The sequence below is a fragment of the Erpetoichthys calabaricus genome, chromosome 7 (genome assembly GCF_900747795.2).
Source record: "Erpetoichthys calabaricus chromosome 7, fErpCal1.3, whole genome shotgun sequence".
Taxonomy (NCBI): Eukaryota; Metazoa; Chordata; class Cladistia; order Polypteriformes; family Polypteridae; genus Erpetoichthys; species Erpetoichthys calabaricus.
In genome coordinates, this window is record NC_041400.2 from 58,940,451 (window position 1) to 58,963,320 (window position 22,870).

A 22,870-nucleotide genomic window follows, 5' to 3' on the forward strand; every position below is an offset into this window, starting at 1 on the left:
TTCTTTTATCTCGCGAATATGTTATTGCAATCCGCAGCGGGAGCGTTTCTATAAACTTAACTTAAACTTACGTTTTACACCGTGCTTTGTTTCCCTTATGAAGATGCTTGTATGCTTTACTCGCTCCCTTCTTATTGTTTCGCTCCCTTCTCAATTGTTTAATGAATTTTTTGTTCTTCGCTGTTTGCGGCTCCTCCTTCATTTCTCCCTACTGCGTTCACAGTCTTTTCACGTGATTACGTGGGAGGCGTGATGACATGACACTCAACTCCTCCTCCCACAGCCATCGAGCTGCCGTCCATTACAGTATATTGTGAAAAAAGAGGTTCCAGTTATGACCATTACGCGTTGAATTTCGAAATGAAACCTGCCTAACTTTTGTAAGTAAGCTGTAAGGAATCAGCCTGCCAAGTTTCAGCCTTCCACCTACACGGGAAGTTGCAGAATTAGTGATGAGTCAGTCAGTCAGTCAGTCAGTCAGTCAGTGAGGGCTTTGCCTTTTATTAATTAGTATAGATATAACTAAAGAAAAAAAGAATTCAATTTACTTGTTTCTGTCAATGAGTTAAAACCCATCCTCAAATGTCAATTGACAGGAAGTTTATACATATTCTTGAATAGTGCAGAGGTAAGAGCTGTTGACTTATAACCCAAAGGTCCCAGGTTCGAAACCGGGCAGTCTGCATTTTAAGTAGAGCTGGTAGTATTTTTTCTACATTATAATAAAAATATACATTTGATTTGAGTCTGTAACACCCGATGTAAATTTTGGCTACTTGTAAATGTTAGCGCTTGTTTTTTTTATTATTTATTTTTATTCTTTCAGTGACGTTCATTTGGTACAACGAACCTGCCTCTCCCTCTGAGTTGATGGCAATTATCTCCATTCTTTTCACAAGAGCAGCACTGTGGCTGATGTCTGCTCAGAACTATTTGTTGTACCAGCAATCAAAGGTACGATGTCCCGTGACTGCTATCAGACTGGACAAAGGCAGGGCCATAGCAACAGACATCATCTTCACAGCGCTTTCACTAGCTAATAGACGTCTGCACCACAACACAACTCTGATTGGCACCATAAGTAAAATGGCACTTCCACCTGCAGCTAAAGTCACTTCAGTACGTGAGCAATTTGCCACGCTAGTGTTTAGATCTGGTAGCGCCATGCTGATGGTGTATCTTTGATTGCCGATACAACAAATAGTTCTGAACAGGCATCAGCCACAGAGCTGCTCCTGTGAAAAGAATGAAGATAAATACCATCAAGTCAGAGAGGGAGAGCACCATCGAAGCGGGAGATGGGACAGCAGGCTGCTTGTGCTGACTGACAAATTTTCAAAACAAAAGACGTTGATGGAAGAGGTGCAAAGGGATTTAAGGTGGGCCAGGATTACGTTTTCTCGTAGGCTTCAGGGATTCTAGTATTAACACAATCCCTGGTTGCCTGGGACAGTAGGTGCAGCTGTCAAAAAGAAAGGTGTTTCTTGAGAAGGGTCAAATAATTTTTCTCAATTTTTACATCAGTGGAAAGAAGACATGCTTTACATTTACACACTGTATATAGTAACTTTTTTATAGTTTATTAATTACGAGGGCATATAAATAGACAACATATTGTGTCTAACATCAGATGTGAAACCCTGATGCAGGTCAGTGAGGAAAGGGGCCAAACAGGTTATGTCACTCATCTCCCTCTTGTCTTGAAGCCACTAGAGTTTAATCAGGCTGCAAAATACATTGCACACCTGTGTGCTTAGGCTCTAATTTAGAGAGAAACATAGCAGTATTCCTGGTCAAAAGCGTTTTATACTTTCACAGAATTGCTTTCATATAATCTTCCAGAAATTAAATGTTTTTTTTTTAATCTGATATGCATTTTTCTTTGTTCTCAGACATATTTTACATTCCTTCAGGTTATTCCATGATAAATGAAATTGTAAATTGATTGTATGTTCTTATATTTTACTGATTGCATTGTTTTATTTAACAATTTACATTTGTGGTAAAGAAATTGCAAATATAAATGAATATTTGGTCATTGTTTGGTCAGTCTTCAACATACAGATTGTAAAATTTAGACATTTCACTGTAAACAATTTTTTTTCCTATGGTAGTTCCAGGACTTCCTTTATTTCTTGTCCATTCATAACCTGGCACAATATAAGTCATGCATAGAAAGAATACTTAATTTATACAATAGCTCTTTATTAATGCAAGTGATATAGAGATCTTGCGAGGGTTACTCCTGCACTGTACCCAATGCTGCCAACACAGGCAATGGTTTCCCAAAAAAATGAACTACTTAAATGGGTTAGAAAATGGATGAGTGCATAGAGAAAGAAACAGGGATGATATAAAAAATCTATCTATCTAAAAAGGCTGAAATTCTTTAGTATGAAAAAAGAGAGGGGCAAACACTGATTCCATTGCATTTAGGACAGGTAAAATATTTTCGGCATAATAAATCCATTACTTTTACATTTTTTTCTTCACTAGTTTAAAACTTAAATAGTAATTATTATTCAAAAAGCAACATTATAACTAAATCTCACAAACTTACTCAAACATGAACTCTTCCGTCCACACAGGATTTTGTCCCTCTCTTGGATGTGTTTTAGCTACTTGAATGCTGTTTAGATAGATGTTACAGTAAGGATTTGTAAAATGTTTCACTGGAAGTTTGTGTGCCTCTTCTACATTTAAAACTAAGCTGCTGACCTGGAAAAAAATATGCATTTATTACTGTTTTGTTCAGAATATTACAAAACTAACAGTATCAATTTGAAGTAATTTTGAAATAAATATCTTTACAAGATGTAGATTTTATAACAAAATCTAAAAGTTTGTTTAATGAACAAAACACTGTTTTTAAGGCATGTTAAACAAAACAAAGTATTAAGGATTTCAAAGAAATAAAAACCCACAAATGTCAGGTTTCATGCAAAAATATCCGTACCTGCCTTAGCCGTTTACTGGATCCTTGAGTGGGTTTTCTGAAATTACTACAGAATTTTTGTAAACATTTCATCCAGCCCTAAAACAATCAATTAAAAAGGACATTGAAATGTTCATTTACTGGCTGCTTTAACTTAAACATTAAAAGAATAGCTCAAACAGTCTAAGTATTAATGATATTAAAATTCTAGATAAGAATGCTGAAGGATCAGATTCTATCCAGGTGAACTGACAAACTGATACCATTCCCAGACTTAGTTTTCACCAACACCTTGCTTATGATGAACATATAATTCAACAGTTTCCATGCCTATTAGTAACCCAAGTTGCTGAATCATCATGGTAAAGAACAGCATCAAAACAGTCTAGCTTCAGCTGACACACTGCATTACATACACTGGCTAACTTAAACCGTGGTAAAATATTACCTTATTTGGTATTTCGTTGTCAGATTGTTGTTGCTGCCAGCTGAGAAGGTTGGCAAAAAGGTATAGAAGACAATATTTTATATTATAAATTTTGATCACTAGATACTCAGGAAATAAAAGGCCATTTTCCTGAATTCCCAAGCAGAACTTCAAGAAATCTAAAGTGAGTAAATACCACTGCCATGTGCCTCTGAACAGAAACTGTGCGCTCTTTAATTTAAAAATATATTTCTTATTCTCAACCACAATGTGTTGGGCTAGCAAACAACAAACTTGGAAAAACAGAGATACAATAAAAAGATGATGCAGCTGCTGGCTCAAGGTGAAAATCAGGCAGTAGCATGGATAATCTGCAAAAGCAACTGAACCTGATATCGGCTCAAAACCTGCCTTATATTCTTTATCACAAACAATATGCATCAAACTTAAAAGGAAAAACACTTGCAGAAAATAGCAGCTTAGGATAAACAGGCAAATCTCACATTAAGGAAAAAATGCCCATTATTCTCATCCTGCTTGAGCTTGAAGCGAGGAATGCTGCATTTAGCCCAGTGAAATTCTTCATGATATTTCCTTGATCTGCTGCTGGACAAATGCCAGTGACAATTTTAGCACAAATTAAGTTAGGTGAGTAAAAGGGGCAATCAACCTCAACAGTAGCAATAATCTGATTTTGAAACAAGCATGCAAATTATGTCTTTTGTATCCTTAATTTGAGGCTCCTGATATAATTTACAGGTCTGCCCATTAAAGTCATAAAATAAAGTGCTGCCTAATTATTTTAGCAAATATCAGTATAAGAAACAAAAAGGTAATGTGTACATACCTGTGCCTGCTCTTGAGTTTCTGCAGCAAAGTAGAAGATGAAATGTTCCTCACTAAAGTGCTGAACTACAATTTGAAAACAGTTTGGCCTAGTTAAAAAAAAAAAAAAAAAGAAAAAAGTAAATGGTGAATATTTCACAATTAGAAGCCAATTATACAATGATATATCATTGGATTTAAGAGCACTTACGTTTAAATACATGTTATACTGGATGGTACTATACAATATTACCTTTCACAGACATTATGTGCATGGCTTCATTCCAGTACTTTCTATATTGATAAAATTTGCTACCCTCTAATCACCAGAGAGTATTCACTGGTATTACAAATATAATGGATATGTTGAAAAATATCACTAAGTTATGAAATTTCAATACAAAAATGCATTTTTAGGAGTAATATGACTTTGGACGTAACAAGTACATAGGCAAGGTTGTTTCTCACATTTCTACCACCACCCCAAACCTTAAAAAGAAATTTTCTAGTCTGGGTGTAGTATGAAAACTTCAAAGACAGGCCACAGCATATCATGTATGAAAAGCACCGAATTGAGTTTTGAACTTCTCTACTGCCTACTTACACATATACAGTATATCTGTGCACAAACCACTGCACTTCAGTGTTGTTTTAAAATATGAACTCAAAATAATGGCTGAAAACATTTTGGATGCAATTCAAAGCATTTTGATTTTTAATTTCATAGATTTGAATGATCACATAATATGTAAAAAAAACATGCAATTAAAGGTTACAAAAGCAATACAATATTTCCAAAAGAGAACAGAAATGTGTTAAATCTTCAGGCCCCACACCTAACCCGTCTGGAGAGCTATGTTAACAAAAAAACCACTATAAAACAATTCATTACCTAGAGTAACAGCCCACAGAAGGCTTATTTTGGTAGATTAAAACATTGTTCAAAATTCAAAAAAATTGTAGTACTGTTCCTTCTCTTAAACTGGACAGAACTTGCTTTTCGAGATGAGAGTACACTGTGCGCGATCAGGCTGCCGCTTCTCACCGGTGTCTTTTTGCTCTGTTTGGCTTTGTTGCTGCTATAACATCCTCTGCCTTGCTCATGCTGTTTATGTTTTAAGGACAGATTCTCACTAGATTCATGCTGGAGGTTTTGTAAAGTTTTATTCTGTTTGCTGCCTATATTCCAAGAGCCCTCTCCCCTGTACTCGCCCTGAACTGGCATGGTTGGTAAGCAAGTCTTTACTTTCTTAGTTGACTACAATTAAGACTTTCTTAGCTGACTATGTTTATTGCTCAGTTGGAGTTAGTTTATGGGTTTCGGCTAACGTGGTGGTGGCTGATGTTGCTTTTTCCGATGATGATTACCTACTCTTCAACATAATTATGCGCTTACCGTATGCACTCCAGACTGGACGCAGCGACATAAAGCTCATGCATAGAGTTTGACGTTGCTCATCCACGGTATATACAGTGGTGTGAAAAACTATTTGCCCCCTTCCTGATTTCTTATTCTTTTGCATGTTTGTCACACAAAATGTTTCTGATCATCAAACACATTTAACCATTAGTCAAATATAACACAAGTAAACACAAAATGCAGTTTTTAAAGGATGGTTTTTATTATTTAGGGAGAAAAAAAATCCAAACCTACATGGCCCGGTGTGAAAAAGTAATTGCCCCCTTGTTAAAAAATAACCTAACTGTGGTGTATCACACCTGAGGTCAATTTCCGTAGCCACCCCCAGGCCTGATTACTGCCACACCTGTTTCAATCAAGAAATCACTTAAATAGGAGCTGCCTGACACAGAGTAGTAGACCAAAAGCACCTCAAAAGCTAGACATCATGCCAAGATCCAAAGAAATTCAGGAACAAATGAGAACAGAAGTAATTGAGATCTATCAGTCTGGTAAAGGTTATAAAGCCATTTCTAAAGCTTTGGGACTCCAGCGAACCACAGTGAGAGCCATTATCCACAAATGGCAAAAACATGGAACAGTGGTGAACCTTCCCAGGAGTGGCCGGCCGACCAAAATTACCCCAAGAGCGCAGAGACGACTCATCCGAGAGGTCACAAAAGACCCCAGGACAACGTCTAAAGAACTGCAGGCCTCACTTGCCTCAATTAAGGTCAGTGTTCACAACTCCACCATAAGAAAGAGACTGGGCAAAAACGGCCTGCATGGCAGATTTCCAAGATGCAAACCACTGTTAAGCAAAAAGAACATTAGGGCTCGTCTCAATTTTGCTAAGAAACATCTCAATGATTGCCAAGACTTTTGGGAAAATACCTTGTGGACTGATGAGACAAAAGTTGAACTTTTTGGAAGGCAAATGTCCCGTTACATCTGGCGTAAAAGGAACACAGCATTTCAGAAAAAGAACATCATACCAACAGTAAAATATGGTGGTGGTAGTGTGATGGTCTGGGGTTGTTTTGCTGCTTCAGGACCTGGAAGGCTTGCTGTGATAGATGGAACCATGAATTCTACTGTCTACCAAAAAATCCTGAAGGAGAATGTCCGGCCATCTGTTCGTCAACTCAAGCTGAAGCGATCTTGGGTGCTGCAACAGGACAATGACCCAAAACACACCAGCAAATCCACCTCTGAATGGCTGAAGAAAAACAAAATGAAGACTTTGGAGTGGCCTAGTCAAAGTCCTGACCTGAATCCAATTGAGATGCTATGGCATGACCTTAAAAAGGCGGTTCATGCTAGAAAACCCTCAAATAAAGCTGAATTACAACAATTTTGCAAAGATGAGTGGGCCAAAATTCCTCCAGAGCGCTGTAAAAGACTCATTGCAAGTTATCGCAAACGCTTGATTGCAGTTATTGCTGCTAAGGGTGGCCCAACCAGTTATTAGGTTCAGGGGGCAATTACTTTTTCACACAGGGCCATGTAGGTTTGGATTTTTTTTTCTCCCTAAATAATAATAACCACCAATTACAAACTGCATTTTGTGTTTACTTGTGTTATATTTGACTAATGGTTAAATGTGTTTGATGATCAGAAACATTTTGTGTGACAAACATGCAAAAGAATAAGAAATCAGGAAGGGGGCAAATAGTTTTTCACACCACTGTACACCGCTCCTCTCTGCGTCTTTTTAATTTTACCTCTGCATCCGCCGACACTATTTCCATGATTTGGTCTATTAGACCTGTTTTCTCAAAAAGACTGTCTGCGGGATGATGGAGTAGGCAGATGAATTGGCTGACACACCTGACGCAGGTACCGGACTAGAGTAACCAAGGATTACAAATCTGACTTAACTCTCCACTGTGCACTCCTGAACTGCAGATCGTTAACTAATAAAACTATTTTCCTCAATGACTTATTCACTTCTAAAAAACTGGACATGCTGTTCCTTGTAGAAACATGGCAAAATCCAAGTGTTTACTTAAGCAACTAAATCTGCTTACCCCTGCTGGTTATAGTTACTTGTCTAAACCCCGTCTGACAGACCAAGGTGGTGGATTGGCGGTGGTCCAGCGCGATTGTCTTAAAACACCCACTGTTGACTTTCGTAAGATTGTGTCTTTTGAATACCTGGTTGTTAAAATCACTGGAAAGGCTTTGCTGCACATTATATTAATTTACAGGCCTCCTAAGCTTTAGCTGGATTTTTCTCTCATCTTTATGAAATACTCATTCTTGTCTGTGGCATGTCTAGTGCTGTTATTTTGCTTGGTGACCTTAATATTCATGTGGATACTGACTGTCCACCTGCTTGTGAGCTGTGTTCAGTACTGGATTGTTTCAGTTTTGTGCAGCATGTTGGTTTTTCAACCCATGCTAAGGGCCATATTCTGGATCTTGTATGTTCCATTGGTCTGCTGAATGTTTGTACATCTGGTTGGTATTGGTATCTCACATCACAAGCTGATTGAATTTAGTTTCACTTATCCCCTGTCTAAAATAAGTCTAAAATCTATAATAACCTATCGTAATATCAAGAATATTGACCAGTTATCCTTTTCTATGTCTGTTGGTGCTTCCTGTCTCCATAATGTTTCTGGGTTGTCTTGCCCTATGCAGATTTTGTCACTATATAATTCCACATTGTTACAAATTTTGGATCATTATGCACCTATTATTGTTCCTACTACCCGGACCTCTCTATGGTTGACAGAAGAACTGCGTACCATGAAACAGACTGGTCGCTGCTTGGAAAGGCTCTGGAAGAAGACTGGTCTGGTTGTTCATGCCCTGGCTTACACCAAATACCTGAAGGAATACAGATGTGCCTTACTGGCTGCACGTTCAAAGTACTTTTCCACACTTACTGACTTTGGCACTTGTTGCCCTAGATCTCTTTTTAATACAGTTAACACACTATCAACCTGCTGTTAAAAATCCTTATTCCTCTGTTGAGCACTGTAATATATTTTTGGACCATTTTCAGTCAAACATTATGACCATATATCAAGGTTTCTCTAACAACCATTCCTCATCTCTGTCGACTGTTTCCACTTCTAAATCTTCTGTTGTTTAGTTATTTAAATTTAACCCCACTACATCAACTTATATTGCTGAAGAAACATCTAATCAAATCAATCTGCTTGCTACTTAGACCCTACTTTACTGATTAAGGCTTGTACTGAAACTTTCCGCTCCCATTTCTTACTTTATCAACTGTAGTTTCCCCACCTATGTTGTTCCAAGTGATTTAAAAACTGCTGCTATAACCCCTATTTTAAAAACACCTGGCTTAGATCCGTTACAGCTAAAATGTTATTGCACACTCTCTAATCTTCCATTTATGGCTAAGATCTTAGAAAAGATTGTTTCTGCTCACCTTAATGATTATTTAAACTTGCATAACTTGCTTAAATCTTTTCAATCTGGATTCAGAGCCCTACATAGCACTGAAACAGCTTTACTTAAGGTAACCAATGACTAACTTATAACTGTAGATTCTAGTTCTCCTTGACTTAAGCACAACATTTGATACAGTTAACCATTACATTTTACTGTCCCGACTTTCAGGTACTGGTATCTCTGGTGCATCTCTTTGTAGGGCTGCACGATAACAGAAAAAATGATTATCACGATTATTTTGCTCAAAATTTTTATCACGATTAATAATGACGATTATTCCTTTGGTAAATGAAGTCTGTGACCAAAGCAGTGTAGCCTCGGCCAGTTATTCACAGATGCTGCCCTAATCATATTAGCTGCGTTGTCCGTTGTGATGCACACAAGTCTTTCTTCCACCAAGCCCCAAGCGGACATCGCTTCTTTGAGGCCCACTGCAATAAACTCCGCTGTATGGTCTTGTGGGAAAAACGAAGTTTGCAAAAACTTGCTTTTCATCTCAAACTCGCTGTCAATAAAATGAACTGTCAAGCTCAAATACGGTTCCGCAGTTCTGCTTGACCATAAGTCGGTCGTGGCAGCAAAATATTCAAGGCCGAGCCTGAGAATTTCTCTTTCTATTTCTTTTCGGCATTTCGCATACAGCGAGGGCAGCGCAACATTGGAAAAATGGTTGCGTGAGGGAATGCTATATCTTTTATCAAGTGTTGCGATCATTTTGTTAAACCCCTCACTGCTCACGGTGGTTATTGGACACATATCCTTGGCTATATGGTACGTGATCGCCTCTGTTATTTCCCGGTGTCTTTGCGAGCTAGGCACAGGGCCGCTGCTGGCCAAATGGGTGCCCTAAGCAGAAATTTACTTTTGTGCCCCCTCCCCCAAATATTACGGAAGTAAAAATAAAATAATAAAAAAAACACCTACTATAGGGGCCAAAATAGAACTTTATTCAAATAAAAGTAAATACATAAATAAATTGTATCATTTATAAATTACAATTGTAGCTCTACAGCAAAAAATACAAACTAAAATTACACTTTAAATAAAACATTTATAATAAATAAAATAAACAATAATAAACTGAAATAAAATCAACACTGTCATCTGCTGGAGCTTTCCAAAGTTCAAAATTTACAAAGGCACACTTCTGCTTTTTCTTGAGGCAAAGTCGTAAATGAGCTCTTCATATGATAAAGCCTTTGCTAATTCAGAGTTGATGCTGACAATTGCCAGACCACTCATGCGCTCTTGTGCTATAGATGAGCGCAAGTACGTTTTGATGAGCTTCATTTTAGAAAAACTTCGCTCAGCAGAGGCAACAGTTACAGGGAGCGTCACTGCTATGCGCAGAGCAATCCAGAGATTTGGGTACAGAGGTGAGGGCGTGCGCGTCATCACGTGTGCTTAGCCTACTCTGCGTTCACCGTAAAATGCAATATATACGTTTATATTTTTGTTTATTTGTATATGTATATTATTAATATTAATTTATTATTATAATATATAAAAACGATTTTTTTGAGCAGCTGGGATGGTGCCCCCCTGGGAGTTGGTGCCCTACGCAGACTTGGTACTCTGCGTGCGGATGGATGGATGGATGGATGGATGGATGGATGGATGGATGGATAGGGAGCGGCGGTACTGGCTAGACAGATATGGTATTGCGTTGAACAATGTCCCTGATATTGTTGTCTGTGTTGTGGATGGCTGGTAATTTTTTGTTGTTGCTGTTTGTGCCTTCAGTCGTTGAAATTCTTGATAGTGTACTTTGTGGTGGCTTTTAAGGTGGTTGATGAGGTTTGTTGTGTTACCTTGGGACGTTTGGACGGAACAGGAGCAAAGTTTGCACAAGACTTGTACCTGATCAACATCACATTCCTCGAAATCGAAATAGTTCCAGACAACTGAGTATGACCCCTTTTTAGGAACTAATGATCGCACTTCTGCACGTTGCTCCGCCATCATATGTTTATTCTGACTGACTGTTATTGCTGCTATTGACTTCTACTGCTTCAGAAAGCGCTTGCAATCTAGACGCAGTAACGTCATAGTGACGCAGTCCAATCCGTAAACTCAGCCCATAAAAAACAGTTTGGTCTTTATACTGTAAAATCGCGACGATATTTATTAACTGATCATGGGTCATAAATATTGTTATGAGAAAAAAAAGATTAATCGTGCAGCCCTGTCTCTGTTTCATATCATACCTCAGTGATCGCCAGTATTATGTATTCATTAAGGAATACAAATCTGCCACTACTTCACTCACACAAGGTATCCCTCAAGGGTCAGTTCTAGGTCCAATTCTCTTTAACATCTACAGTATATGCTCCCATTAGGTGAGATTACTCATCGGTATGGTGTAAGCTTCCACTGCTATGCCAATGACACACAACTTTATATACTGTAAGTGTTGATGCAACTGCAACATCTTCATCTGTTTCATTGACTGACATCATTCGGGGAAATCAATCATTGGATGACAGATAATTTTATAAGACTTAATCTTGAAAAAAAATAAATCTTATTAGTTGGTACCAAATCTGTCCTCTCTACCCTTCATGGGCTAAAAATTGAGGTCAATGGGATCCTGGTTGAACCCTCAGCATCAGTCCATAATCTGAGTATCATCTTTGATCAGATTTCTTACTTTCAACCACACATTAGCTCAATAGTACAGAGTTTTTTTTTCACCTTTGCAACATTGCTCATCTGCATTCTTTCCTCAGTGTAAAGGATACTGAAACACTGATTCATGCTTTCATCACTACCCATCTGGACTATTGCAATGCATTCATTTATGACCTCCTAACTAAATATATCAATAGATTACAATATGTTCAGAATTCTGCTGCTCGTCTACTTACACACACAAAAAAATCTGCTCACTTCACTCATGTCCTTTATGATTTGTACTGGTTACCAGTTTTTTCAAGAATCAAATATAAAATTATTTTTCTCACCTTTAAAGCCCTTCATGGTTTAGCCACACATTAGCTGTCTGAGCTACTGCTTCCTTACACTCCTGCTCGTGCATTAAGATCATTGGACGTTAACTTACTCATTGTACCTAAATACAGGTTAGTAACTATGGGTGGCAGAGCTTTCAGTGTGATAGCCCCTAAAATTTGGAATGCTCTTCCACTCAGCCTTTGTGAGGAAAAATCTATTATTCATTTCAAACGCCTGTTAAAAACACATCTCTTCGATGAGTATCATTCAATATCTTGTGTGTAATTTCTACTGTCTTGTTAATGTGTTTATTGAATTGTAAAGTGTCCTTGAGTGTATGAAAGGCGCTACATAAATAAAACATTATTATTTTTTCTAGGTTGTAGATAACATATGTATTCCCCACTGAGTTACAGAAGATTCTTTCAAATTAGCAAAACAACTCAATGAGAAAACATAATGAGTTACATAATTTTATATTTTCTGTTAGTTCTCTGTTCCTTCAAGAAAGGCATTAGAGTCTTAGTAATAATTGTGAGTTTAACACTTATGACTTAAAAACACCTCTGGACTAGTGTTGCCTTGAACTGCAATGTCATGAATTAAAAACAGATGCCAGCTATGAAAGTGTCACCATTAAGAAGCTTCTTCTGTCAAAAAAGAAGAACTACCTAAAGGTTGCCAGTAATCACCTTGACAAGCTTGAAGAGTGCCGGAAGCATGATCTTTGGACAAATGTACCCAAAATGGAACTACCTGGTCTTCTGTGAATTACTACTTTGTCATGGTGGAGAGGTCTGTGTATCCCAATGACTGCAGGAGTTATGTTGTCCAGGGTAATTGCCCCTGGTAGTGTCATCCAAGTTAAACTTGTCCTAGGTGAGGGAGCAGACTAAGTGTGGTCCATATTGGCCTCTATGGAAATTCAAATCATGGACCCAGTAACTTCACCCATACAAAGAAAACTGGTGCCCCTGCCCTGCTACCAAGCTAGTGTGGAAGGTAGAGAAGAACATTTAGATATATTCAGGCTCACCTCAAAGCACAGCAAGGGCTCTGGAACCAAACTCCAGGAGCGGGGGGCTGAATTCTAAGAGGGCTTTCACTATTATGTTGGTACTTATGTTCTAACAACTGAGTTGCAATATTTAGCCTTCTTGGAAACCTTGAGAGGAGAGCTGGAAAGTGCTTCCACTAGGAACTCAGTCATTCTACTGGGGGGCTGAAATGTGCAAGTGGGTAACCACAATAAACCTTGGAAGGCTGTGATTGAGAGAAAAGACCTACCCAGTATGAACATGAGCTTTGCTTTGTTATTGAACTTCTAATGAACACCATGTTTAAACGTAAGGTTGTTCATATGTACACTTGTCACCAAAGAACCCTACGACACTGGTCAATGATCGACTTCATAGTAAAGTCACCAGATCTCTGACTGTATGTCTTAGACACTCCTGTGAAGAGAAGGGCCGAGCTGTTAACTGATCATTACCCGGCTGCGAGTTGGATCATATGGAGGGCAAAGATATCAGACAGACCAGGCAAACCTAAACGTATAGTGAGAAAGTGTTGGGAACATTTGGCAGACATCCCTGTCCAGGAGAACTTCAACTCACACCACAGGATGAATTTTTCCAACATTCCAAGGGATGCTTAGAACATTGAACCTGGATGGGTAAGTTCCATGATTCCATTGCTGAGGAGGCTCCACAGAGTTACAGACATTAAGTTTATTGGTGCTTGTCAGTGATCCCTGAACCCAGTGGTGGGTGTCGGTGGTAAAGGGAGCCATCGGACATAATAATCAGTCCTTTTGACCTTGCTTAGTTTGTGGGACTCCAGAGGATGCTGACAGGTACTGGCAGGCCAAGAGGACCATGGAAGTGGCAGAAGCAGAAATCTGAGTACGAGAGGAACTTGGCGAGTCCCTGGAAATGATCAGTTACTCTTGAAGCAATCTATCATGTGACTCAGGAAGGAGGAGCAGTGCTTCGCCCATGCAGTTTGTAGCAAGGACAGCATGTTGCTGACCTTGCCTGGGTATATATTCGAATGGTGGAAGGAGCACTTCAGCGACCTCCTAAATCCTACTGACACGCCTTAATTTGGGAGAGCAGAGTCTAACAGACTCGGATCAGGACTCAATGGCGATACATTAGTTGAGGTAATTAAACCTCATGTACATGTGCAATACCACTCCATTATCCTTTGGATAATGAGCTGTTCCACGCCTTCTCCATACTTTTTTTCTTGCCATCATTATGGTAGAGGTTGATCGTGGTTTCATCTGTCCAAAGAATGTTTTTCCAGAACACTGCTGGCTTTTTTAGATGTTCTTTAGCAAAGTCCAATCTAGCCTTTCTATTCTTGAGGCTTATGAGTGGTTTGCACCTTGCAGTTCAACCTTTGTATTTACTTTCATGCAGTCTTCTCTTTATGGTAGACTTGGATGTCGATACGCCTACCACCTGGACAGTGTTATTCACTTGGTTGGCTGTTGTGAAGGGGTTTCTCTTCACCATGGAAATGACTCTGCGATCATCCACCACTGTTGTCTTCCGTGGACGTCCAGGTCTTTTTGCGTTGCTGAGTTCACCAGTGCTTGCTTTCTTTCTCAGGATGTACCAAACTGTAGATTTTGCCACTCGTAATATTGTAGCAATTTCTCGGATGGGTTTTTTCTGTTTTCGCAGCTTAAAGATGGCTTCTTTCACCTGCATGGAGAGCTTCTTTGACTGCATGTTGTCTGTTCACAGCAAAATCTTACACATGCAAGCACCACACCTCAAATCAACTCCAGGCCTTTTATCTGCTTAATTGATAATGACATAACGATGGACTTGCCCAGACCTGCCCATGAAATAGCCTTTGAGTCAATTGTCCAATTACTTTTGAGCCCCTGAAATGAAGGGATTGTGTTAAAAAATGCTTTAGTTGCCTCACATTTTTATGCAATCGTTTTGTTCACCCAACTGAATTAAAGCTGAAAGTCTGCACTTTAACTGCATCTGAGTTGTTTCATTTAAAATTCATTGTGGTAATGTACAGAACCAAAATTAGAAAAAAAGTTGTCTCTGCTCAAATATTTATGGACCTAACTGTATAAGCAATAATATAAAATATCAAAAAATTTGTAATATGCTAAATACACTTTAATTTGCAATCAAATAATTTTGTCTTCAACTCTTTACTTACATACTAGCAAAAAATAAAAAAGAATAAGTAAATACATTAATTTTTTTTCTTACCGGCCAAACAAGCTGTCATGGACACCATACACAGAACAAACACTAAGATCAATTAGGCCTTTAGGTTTAGTAGCTCTCTTCTCACTTTCAAAATATATTAATTGAGAATCATTGCCTTCCAAAATGAAATACAGATTCTTCCACCTTTTACTTTTTCCTAGAATATAAATATTAAATGAAATGTAACTTATTAAATAATAATAATAATAATAATAAAAAGCACATAACATCTGGTACACACATTTTTACCTTTATTCATTTGGAGGTAGCCTTTTCTTACAATATTTTTGTAGAAAGCATCTTTTGTCTTGCGTCTAATTGTATTGTAGATTTCCTTCCCATCTACAATATCTAAGAGCACTTGATCATGGTGCTGAAAAACAAACAGAACGATAAGAAGTATGTATGTACCAATGTGTGTGTATTATACATACATACATACATACATACATACATACATACATACATACATACATACATACATACATACATACATACATACATACATACATACATACATACATACATACACAAATATGGTGGCAATCTCTGCATACCGGCACACAAGCTAGGGTTTGCTACAAGTGTACAGGTTCCAAGCCAATAGGAAGTTGGCATTATTCACACCTTTCAATCTCCAAATAAAGAGGTTACTCAGCAACTACAGGAGGACAATATCAATGTAAACCATAAAGTACATTTATAAGATATTTTGACACCTTCACTTTTTCACATTTAGCTATATTCCAGCCTTCTGCAAAAATAATTTAAACTGATTTTCCCACATATTAAGCAACACTCAATACACCACAGCAACAAATTGAAAACAGGACATCAGATATTTTTGCAAATTTATGAGAAACAAAATGCTATAATATCACACTGACACAAGTATTCAGACCTTTTACTCGGAACTTAGTTGAAGCACTTCTGGCAGTGACTACAGCCTTCTTGGGTATGACAAGCTTTGCACACCTGGATTTGGGGATTTTCTGCCATTTTTTCCCCATCAAATCCTCCCAAGTTTTGTGAAGCTGGATGTGACCATAGGTGGACAGACAGTTTCAGGTTACACAAGAGATGTTCGATTGGGTTCAAGTCCAGGCTCTGGATGGGCAACTCAAGGACATTTCTCAGAGTTGTCTTTAAACCATTCCTCTGTTGTTTTTGCTTTGTGCTTAGGGTCACTGTCCGGTTGGATGGCAAACTTTCATCCGAGTCTACACTTCAGAGAACTTTGTAGCAGATTTTTTATTAAGGACATCTCTGTAGTTTGCTCTGTTCAGCTTTCTCCCAGTCTATGCCACTGGAAAACACCACCACAGCATTGTGCTGCCACTACCAGTGAAATAGTAATGCACAGGTGATGAGTGGTGCTTGTTTTCCAGACATGATGATAATCTTGGTTTCTTCATACCAGAAAATCTTATTTCTCACAATCTGAGAACTCTTGAGGTGCCTTGTTGCAAACTCCAAGTAGGCTTTGATGTGCATTACTGAGGAGAGGCTTCAGTCTGGTCATAAAGCCAGGACTGATGGGAGTGTTGCAGTGATGGTTGTCCTTATGGAAATTTTTCCCATCTACACACATGCTCTCTGGAGCTCAGAGACATTGACCGTGGGATTTTTGGTGACCTCATTTACTTAGTATGTTCTCAAGTAATTCCTAAGTCTGGCCAGGAAGAGTTATAATTGTTAAAAATGTCTTCCACTTAAAGATTATGAAGGCAACTGAGCTCCTGGAAACCTACAATGCTACAGGATTTATATGTGGCCTTCCCCAGATCCGTACTTCAACATAATCCTGTCTGTAAGATCTGTAGGCAATTCCTTCAACCTTATGGCTTGGTGTATAGTCCGATACATAATTGTCAACAAGTGACATTATATGGACAGTTGTTTGCATATCCTAGTCATGTCCAATCAACTGAATTAACCACTGGTAGACTCCAAACAAGGTGGAGAAATAATAACAATAATGATCAATAAAATGAGATGCATCTGACCCAGAGTTCAAGTGTCATAGCAAAGGGTCTGAATTCTAACATCAATGTGATTTTTTTTTTTTTGGTTGCCAAAATTCCTAAAATCCTGTTTTCACTTTGTCTTTCTTGGCTACTGAGTGTTTCTTGATGTGGGAAAAATATATATAGGCAATCTGTTAACATATAAAATAAAATGTGAAAAAAGAAAAAGGGTCAGAGTACTTTCCACTGTTTGTGTGTGTATATCTGTCTCTGTCTATTTTATATATATATATATATATATATATATATATATATATATATATATATATATATATATATATATATATATATATATATATATATATATATATATATATATATATAAAAAAATACACACTACCATATTTCAGGTTCTAAATCTCACACTAGAAAACAACTGACCTCAATTAGATTTTTTGTGTTTATTATATACTAGCAGGAGCAGCCGGCATTGCCCGGGAATCTATAACCTGTGAATTTCCTAAATGAAAAAAACAGAACATAGAAATAGAACAAATAGTTTTCTGATTGACATTTTATTGTAATAGGTAATATAAGTGGCCATTCCAGAGCCTTTGGATACACTATAAGTTTTTGTTTTGCCTTGTGGTGCGAAAATGAACAAATTCTGAAGATTGCCCACTATAGAACATGCTACACAGAGTTGTCCGTGTGAAAAGCATGGATTTTCCAAATTGATGCGTTTAACTTGCAGTGATTGCCCTTGAGCCTTATTAATTGACATAGCAAAAGAAAAACGAACATGAAATTGTAGCCATTTGAAATCAAAGGGTAAATCATTCGGAATCAGGCAGAATTCTTGGTACGAAAACATCTTCACGTCTTGCGCAATGTTTCAGACACCCTTGAAATAGACATTTTTCTGGCATCGGAAGTGGACTTTCTAATTTTACGTCTTTTTTTCGGTGGCATGGGTATATTAGCGAAAAGCAGGACAATTATGTGGTACATGGTATTACGGACGGAATCAGCACCACACAGTGAGCTGAATGTGCATTATTTACAATACGTTGGAAAGCGAACAAATAGCACCAGTCAGTCAGAAAGACCAAGACTGAAATTGTACTGTGAGTCGGAAAACAAGCAAATAGCACCAGAAATACGGAAAGTCAGTCACGTGCACTGGGTTGTTCAAGTTTTACATCCATATGACAGTTCCCCTTCACCTGATGAAAGCAGTCGGCCTTCTCATACTTGTACACTTCCGCCATCTGTTGGCAATTTAAAGAAACATTGGTAAAGAGCGATACACAGGGACCAAACGTGCCACTAGATGGTGCAGCCGTTAACATCTGTTGCAACGTGTGGCCATCTTGTCGATGATAAGTACGAAGACGTGTGCCGAACGTTGTGTTGGTGAAAAGGTGCACTGCGCTTTACCACGAACATTTTTCCCAACCAAACATACCCCATGACCTCCTCCTGATCACAAAGGAGCCCCATCCCCAGTTTGATGGCGATCAGACACCCAGTGCAGATTTGTATGGCGGACATACATACATACATACATACATACATACATACATACATACATACATACATACATACATACATACATACATACATACATACATACATACATACATACATAGACTCTGCTTTATATATTATAAGACTTCATAACTAGTAAGTGGTGCAAAGCATTAAAGCTCTAAGAAACATTACTTACCTGTACTGAAACTGGTTGCTTTAAGGTGTAACCTTCCACAATTTGCTCCTTTTTATAGTGATCTATGATATCATCAATACTAGAACAAAATAAAAAAAATTAACACAACTAAACATGCTCCTGAAGGAGTTTGTTTTTATTCTAAAAAGATTTTTGCTTTTTCCTTAGTCTTCAGATACTGAGACATGTTTTAAACTGTATTTTCCAATTGAATTTTTTATATTACCATCAAGATAGGGTATGTGCAGGCAAATCATATTACAAGCAAGTAAACATGTAGAAACTGATTTGCATGTGTGCAGTTAATACACAGAAGTGGCAAGACTAAATATTTAATTGGCTTTGAATACAGCAATGTTTCATGCTCATAACTGCCACCAACATTTCAAAAATGGCCATTCATCTAAAAAACATCCAGATAACAATGGTTACATGTTCAGAAAAAGACAGAGCCTGGCACAGCTTGTACAGAATAACCTTGTTTCAGCTGGTTATTTGACACAATCTCGTAATTACAACTGAAGACAGTGAGGTAGATTGAACAGTTAACACAAAAATGTGTTAAATGACTTACTGTTTACTTCTCTACTATGTAATGCAGTTGCCTCAAGTTCTGCAGACATAGTATCAATGCACTGGTCAAAAGCACTTCTACCTGAAAATGTGGAAGAGGTTCACAAGAACACAAACTTTCACTTTGTATAGCCGATCCACTACTTCTCAGCCAGATCAATCTACTGTCACCACCATCAAAGCAATACTGAAGAGTTGATCTAACCAAGACACTATGGATATTTTAACCAAAACATCAAACTCCGCCACATAAATTGGCAATAAAAATAATATTGCTTCCAGTAAGTGTGTCTAGTAAGGAAGGTATATACACTGTTTATGAATTTCACTAAATGTTCCATCCAGTGCTTAGTAATACCTTTATCTTCAGCCAAGGTCAATGTTACTCCACCCTAGGTCTGTTCAGAATAGTTTTTGCTATTTCCCTCCTATTATTTCTAAGTCCTGAAAAGACTTCCACAACCTCTTAAAACTGTCTGAAAGTCCTCTGCAATGGTCTCAGAAGACTCCTTTTACAAACTGACTTTTGGTTCAGCCATGGCTACATATGCAGCTTGCATACAATATACACTTCCTTCATAAACTTCCTTTCTTTCTTTATCAGTGGTGGAAATAAACGAGTTCTATGGTTGCTACCATGACAGGTATTGAACGTCTTTGGTCAAAGCACCGTGCACTAGAAACTACAACCAATTATCAGTCTATAGTCTCTGCCCTTGCTTTTTTTAAATTCTGGGTTCATTCAAAATTATTCTTTTAACAAAGTAATCTTTAAATAGACTAGGTTTACTTAAAAGACCTTCTTTACGTACTTTTGAAGAATATGTCATAAACTCAAAATGTTGTTATTCTAAATGTGACCAGGATAATCTAAAACTACTATAGATAGCCATCAAGGCTTCAGCTATACAATCATAAATCTGTGTAATGCCCCTTCAACACCAGCTTTTAAAATCAGTTTAGCATACCCCCAAGCTAGAACAACAAATAAGGTAGTTCCATCGTACCTTTGTTAATTATTTGTTATAAAAAATAAAAGTCCAGGACATCATCATGATTCTTCCCTATTCAGTTTTCTTTTCCCAGGATCCCATGGCAGCACTTGGTGCCACTGCTATAGTTCCAAGCTAATATCCTATGGAAAGTGAGTTTAAAGTTGCTGGAAGCCTTGAACTTGTTTCTCATTGTGTGTCTTTACAGTTGTGGATTTCATCCTTTACTTATGATACTGCAAAATGTCTAGGAGGGGAATGGTAGCCAATTGGCAAAGGTTTTCAGAACTTTGCCTGCTATTGTCAGCCACAGGCACCCCTTAAAGTTTGCTTTCTCAGAGAATGTTGCTAACAGATTTGAATTTTTCTCTCATCTTTAATGGTTAACAGGCAATATCAAGGCAAAAAAATATAATCATTTTTTGATAAAGTGCTTACTACATATTCCTCTGAATCTCATCTGCCCATACCCCTGAACATTCTATTATATCTCAGCCATTCCTGCACTGCAGACATCAAATCACTCTGCCGACATAGCTATCACTTCTGTCACAGTGCCTGCCATCTAGCCACATTGGACTGGCCTTTACTGCAAGCCAGGTGATGAGAAAATTAAGGAGACTTTGCCTGCACAGAACTGTGGGGCTGATGTTATCAGCCCAGCGATGCAGAAGGTACATGCAGAGCAGCTTGCGTTAAGCTGAAAAGGGCCTAGTGGCATAGGAAACATTATGCCTGGTCCCATTTCCAAGAAAGGGCAATCAAATGTCTTAAATGTCTGTTGATCCATGACTCTGACATTATACACTATGCAAACCACAGACAGGATAGTCCTGGCTCACCCCGAACATCTGCTCAGATCTGCACTAATTCTGTAACAATATTTAGCCTACCTGGATCAAACTAGTAATAACATCCACCTGCTGAAGACAGCCTGCTCTTACTTTGATACAGCAGGAAATACTGTGAAGATTTTTTTTATTATTATTTTTCCAATGCATTTTAACACCATACATTATTTGTAGCTGGAGAGAAAGGGAGAAGCTATGGTTGGTGAAGACAGATGCATCTATGGCATCCTGGAATATGACCTGCCTGTCTAGCAGACCAAAGTTTGTATGGTTACAGTCCTGCTAGCAGAGAGATCCTGCTAAGGGTAGTATTGGCTCCTGTTCTGTTCCTTATGTATACCTCAGACATTAGGTACAATACTGACTAGTGTGATTAACAGAAATTCATACAGTATGTTAAAGCTATAAAAAGATGCATTAGTGAAAGGCAAGATATTAAGTTCAGAATTTTGATGGTAAACATTCAGTGGTGCAAATAGAACCAGCTGCAGATCAGCACTTGCAAGAACACAGGAAAGTGGTGGATTTCAGGAGGGTCAGGACCCTTCTTTCTTCTGCTGCTATTTTTCTGAGGAGGCTCATGTCCTCTGGAATATGCAGGTCTATACTACAGATGCTTAATCAGCCAACTACAGATGTTTATCATTCTGTTGGAGCACATGCAATCCTATGCTAGAGTCTGTTTGAAGAAATGAATTACTGCAAGAGATGCAAGCATCCTCAATAAGGAAGACTAGCTCTGAACTGAGAGAGAAAGAGGCAGTAGGGAAGGACAATTAAGAAAATTCTTGCCATTCACAAGTGTACTGCTAAAAACAGCACTATAGGAGATAATTTCTGCCAGCAGCCATTACACTCCATAATGCGACCACCAACAATTGGATTGTGTTGATCTCTCACACTCTCTACAGGATTTTGTGTTGTTGTTTGCACGTTATATTGGCATCTACTGTTTTCCTGAAAAAACACGTGTATAGTGTTTTAGTTATTAATCATCAACGTACACAACTTACACAAACAGGACAGAAATTCCATAGGCATCAAAAAATAGTTACGAACATTGCATAATATTACTCCAAAAGTAAAAGCGCTATTTACCTGTTGTAGTATCTTCCTCCCATCATAAACTGATTGGTTGGTGTGGGGCATATTTTAAACCTTTGGATATTTTCATTAGTTCGAAAGAAGAGTGAATAATCACCAGGCGTATTGTCTGAAGGTCTAACAAGAAAACTGGAGACTTGGCCAACTAAAAAAAGACAATCAAGCACATATCAGTGTTAAAAAAAAAAAAAGAAGAAGAAGCAGCTAGGAAATAGTCAAATGAGTGAGCTGTTATACTGCTAGGTTAATATAACGAATTTAAACAAAAATTAAATAAGTGCATAATAATAAACAGAACAATTTAACTTCAATGGGTCTAGTATTAATTCACCTATCATCATCAGTAGGGGTAGGATTTGTAATAAAATTGACTATTTTTACTATACAAATAAATATAATTCTCTATAAACTACATATATGACATTTTTTTACGAGTGTA

At 37.9% G+C, this 22,870-nt stretch overlaps 1 protein-coding gene across 1 annotated transcript in view; it reads right to left on the minus strand.

Annotated features, from left to right (window-relative positions):
- Positions 1-22,870, minus strand: part of rasa1a (RAS p21 protein activator (GTPase activating protein) 1a) — a 178,158-nt gene that overhangs the window by 50,022 nt on the left and 105,266 nt on the right. The window contains exons 8-14 of the mRNA XM_028804718.2: positions 22,426-22,576; positions 18,912-18,990; positions 15,465-15,588; positions 15,216-15,372; positions 4,210-4,297; positions 2,957-3,034; positions 2,561-2,718 (exon numbers count right to left, since the gene is read on the minus strand). Coding sequence (XP_028660551.1) covers positions 2,561-2,718; positions 2,957-3,034; positions 4,210-4,297; positions 15,216-15,372; positions 15,465-15,588; positions 18,912-18,990; positions 22,426-22,576 — 835 coding nt within the window. The remainder of the gene's footprint in view (positions 1-2,560; positions 2,719-2,956; positions 3,035-4,209; positions 4,298-15,215; positions 15,373-15,464; positions 15,589-18,911; positions 18,991-22,425; positions 22,577-22,870) is intronic.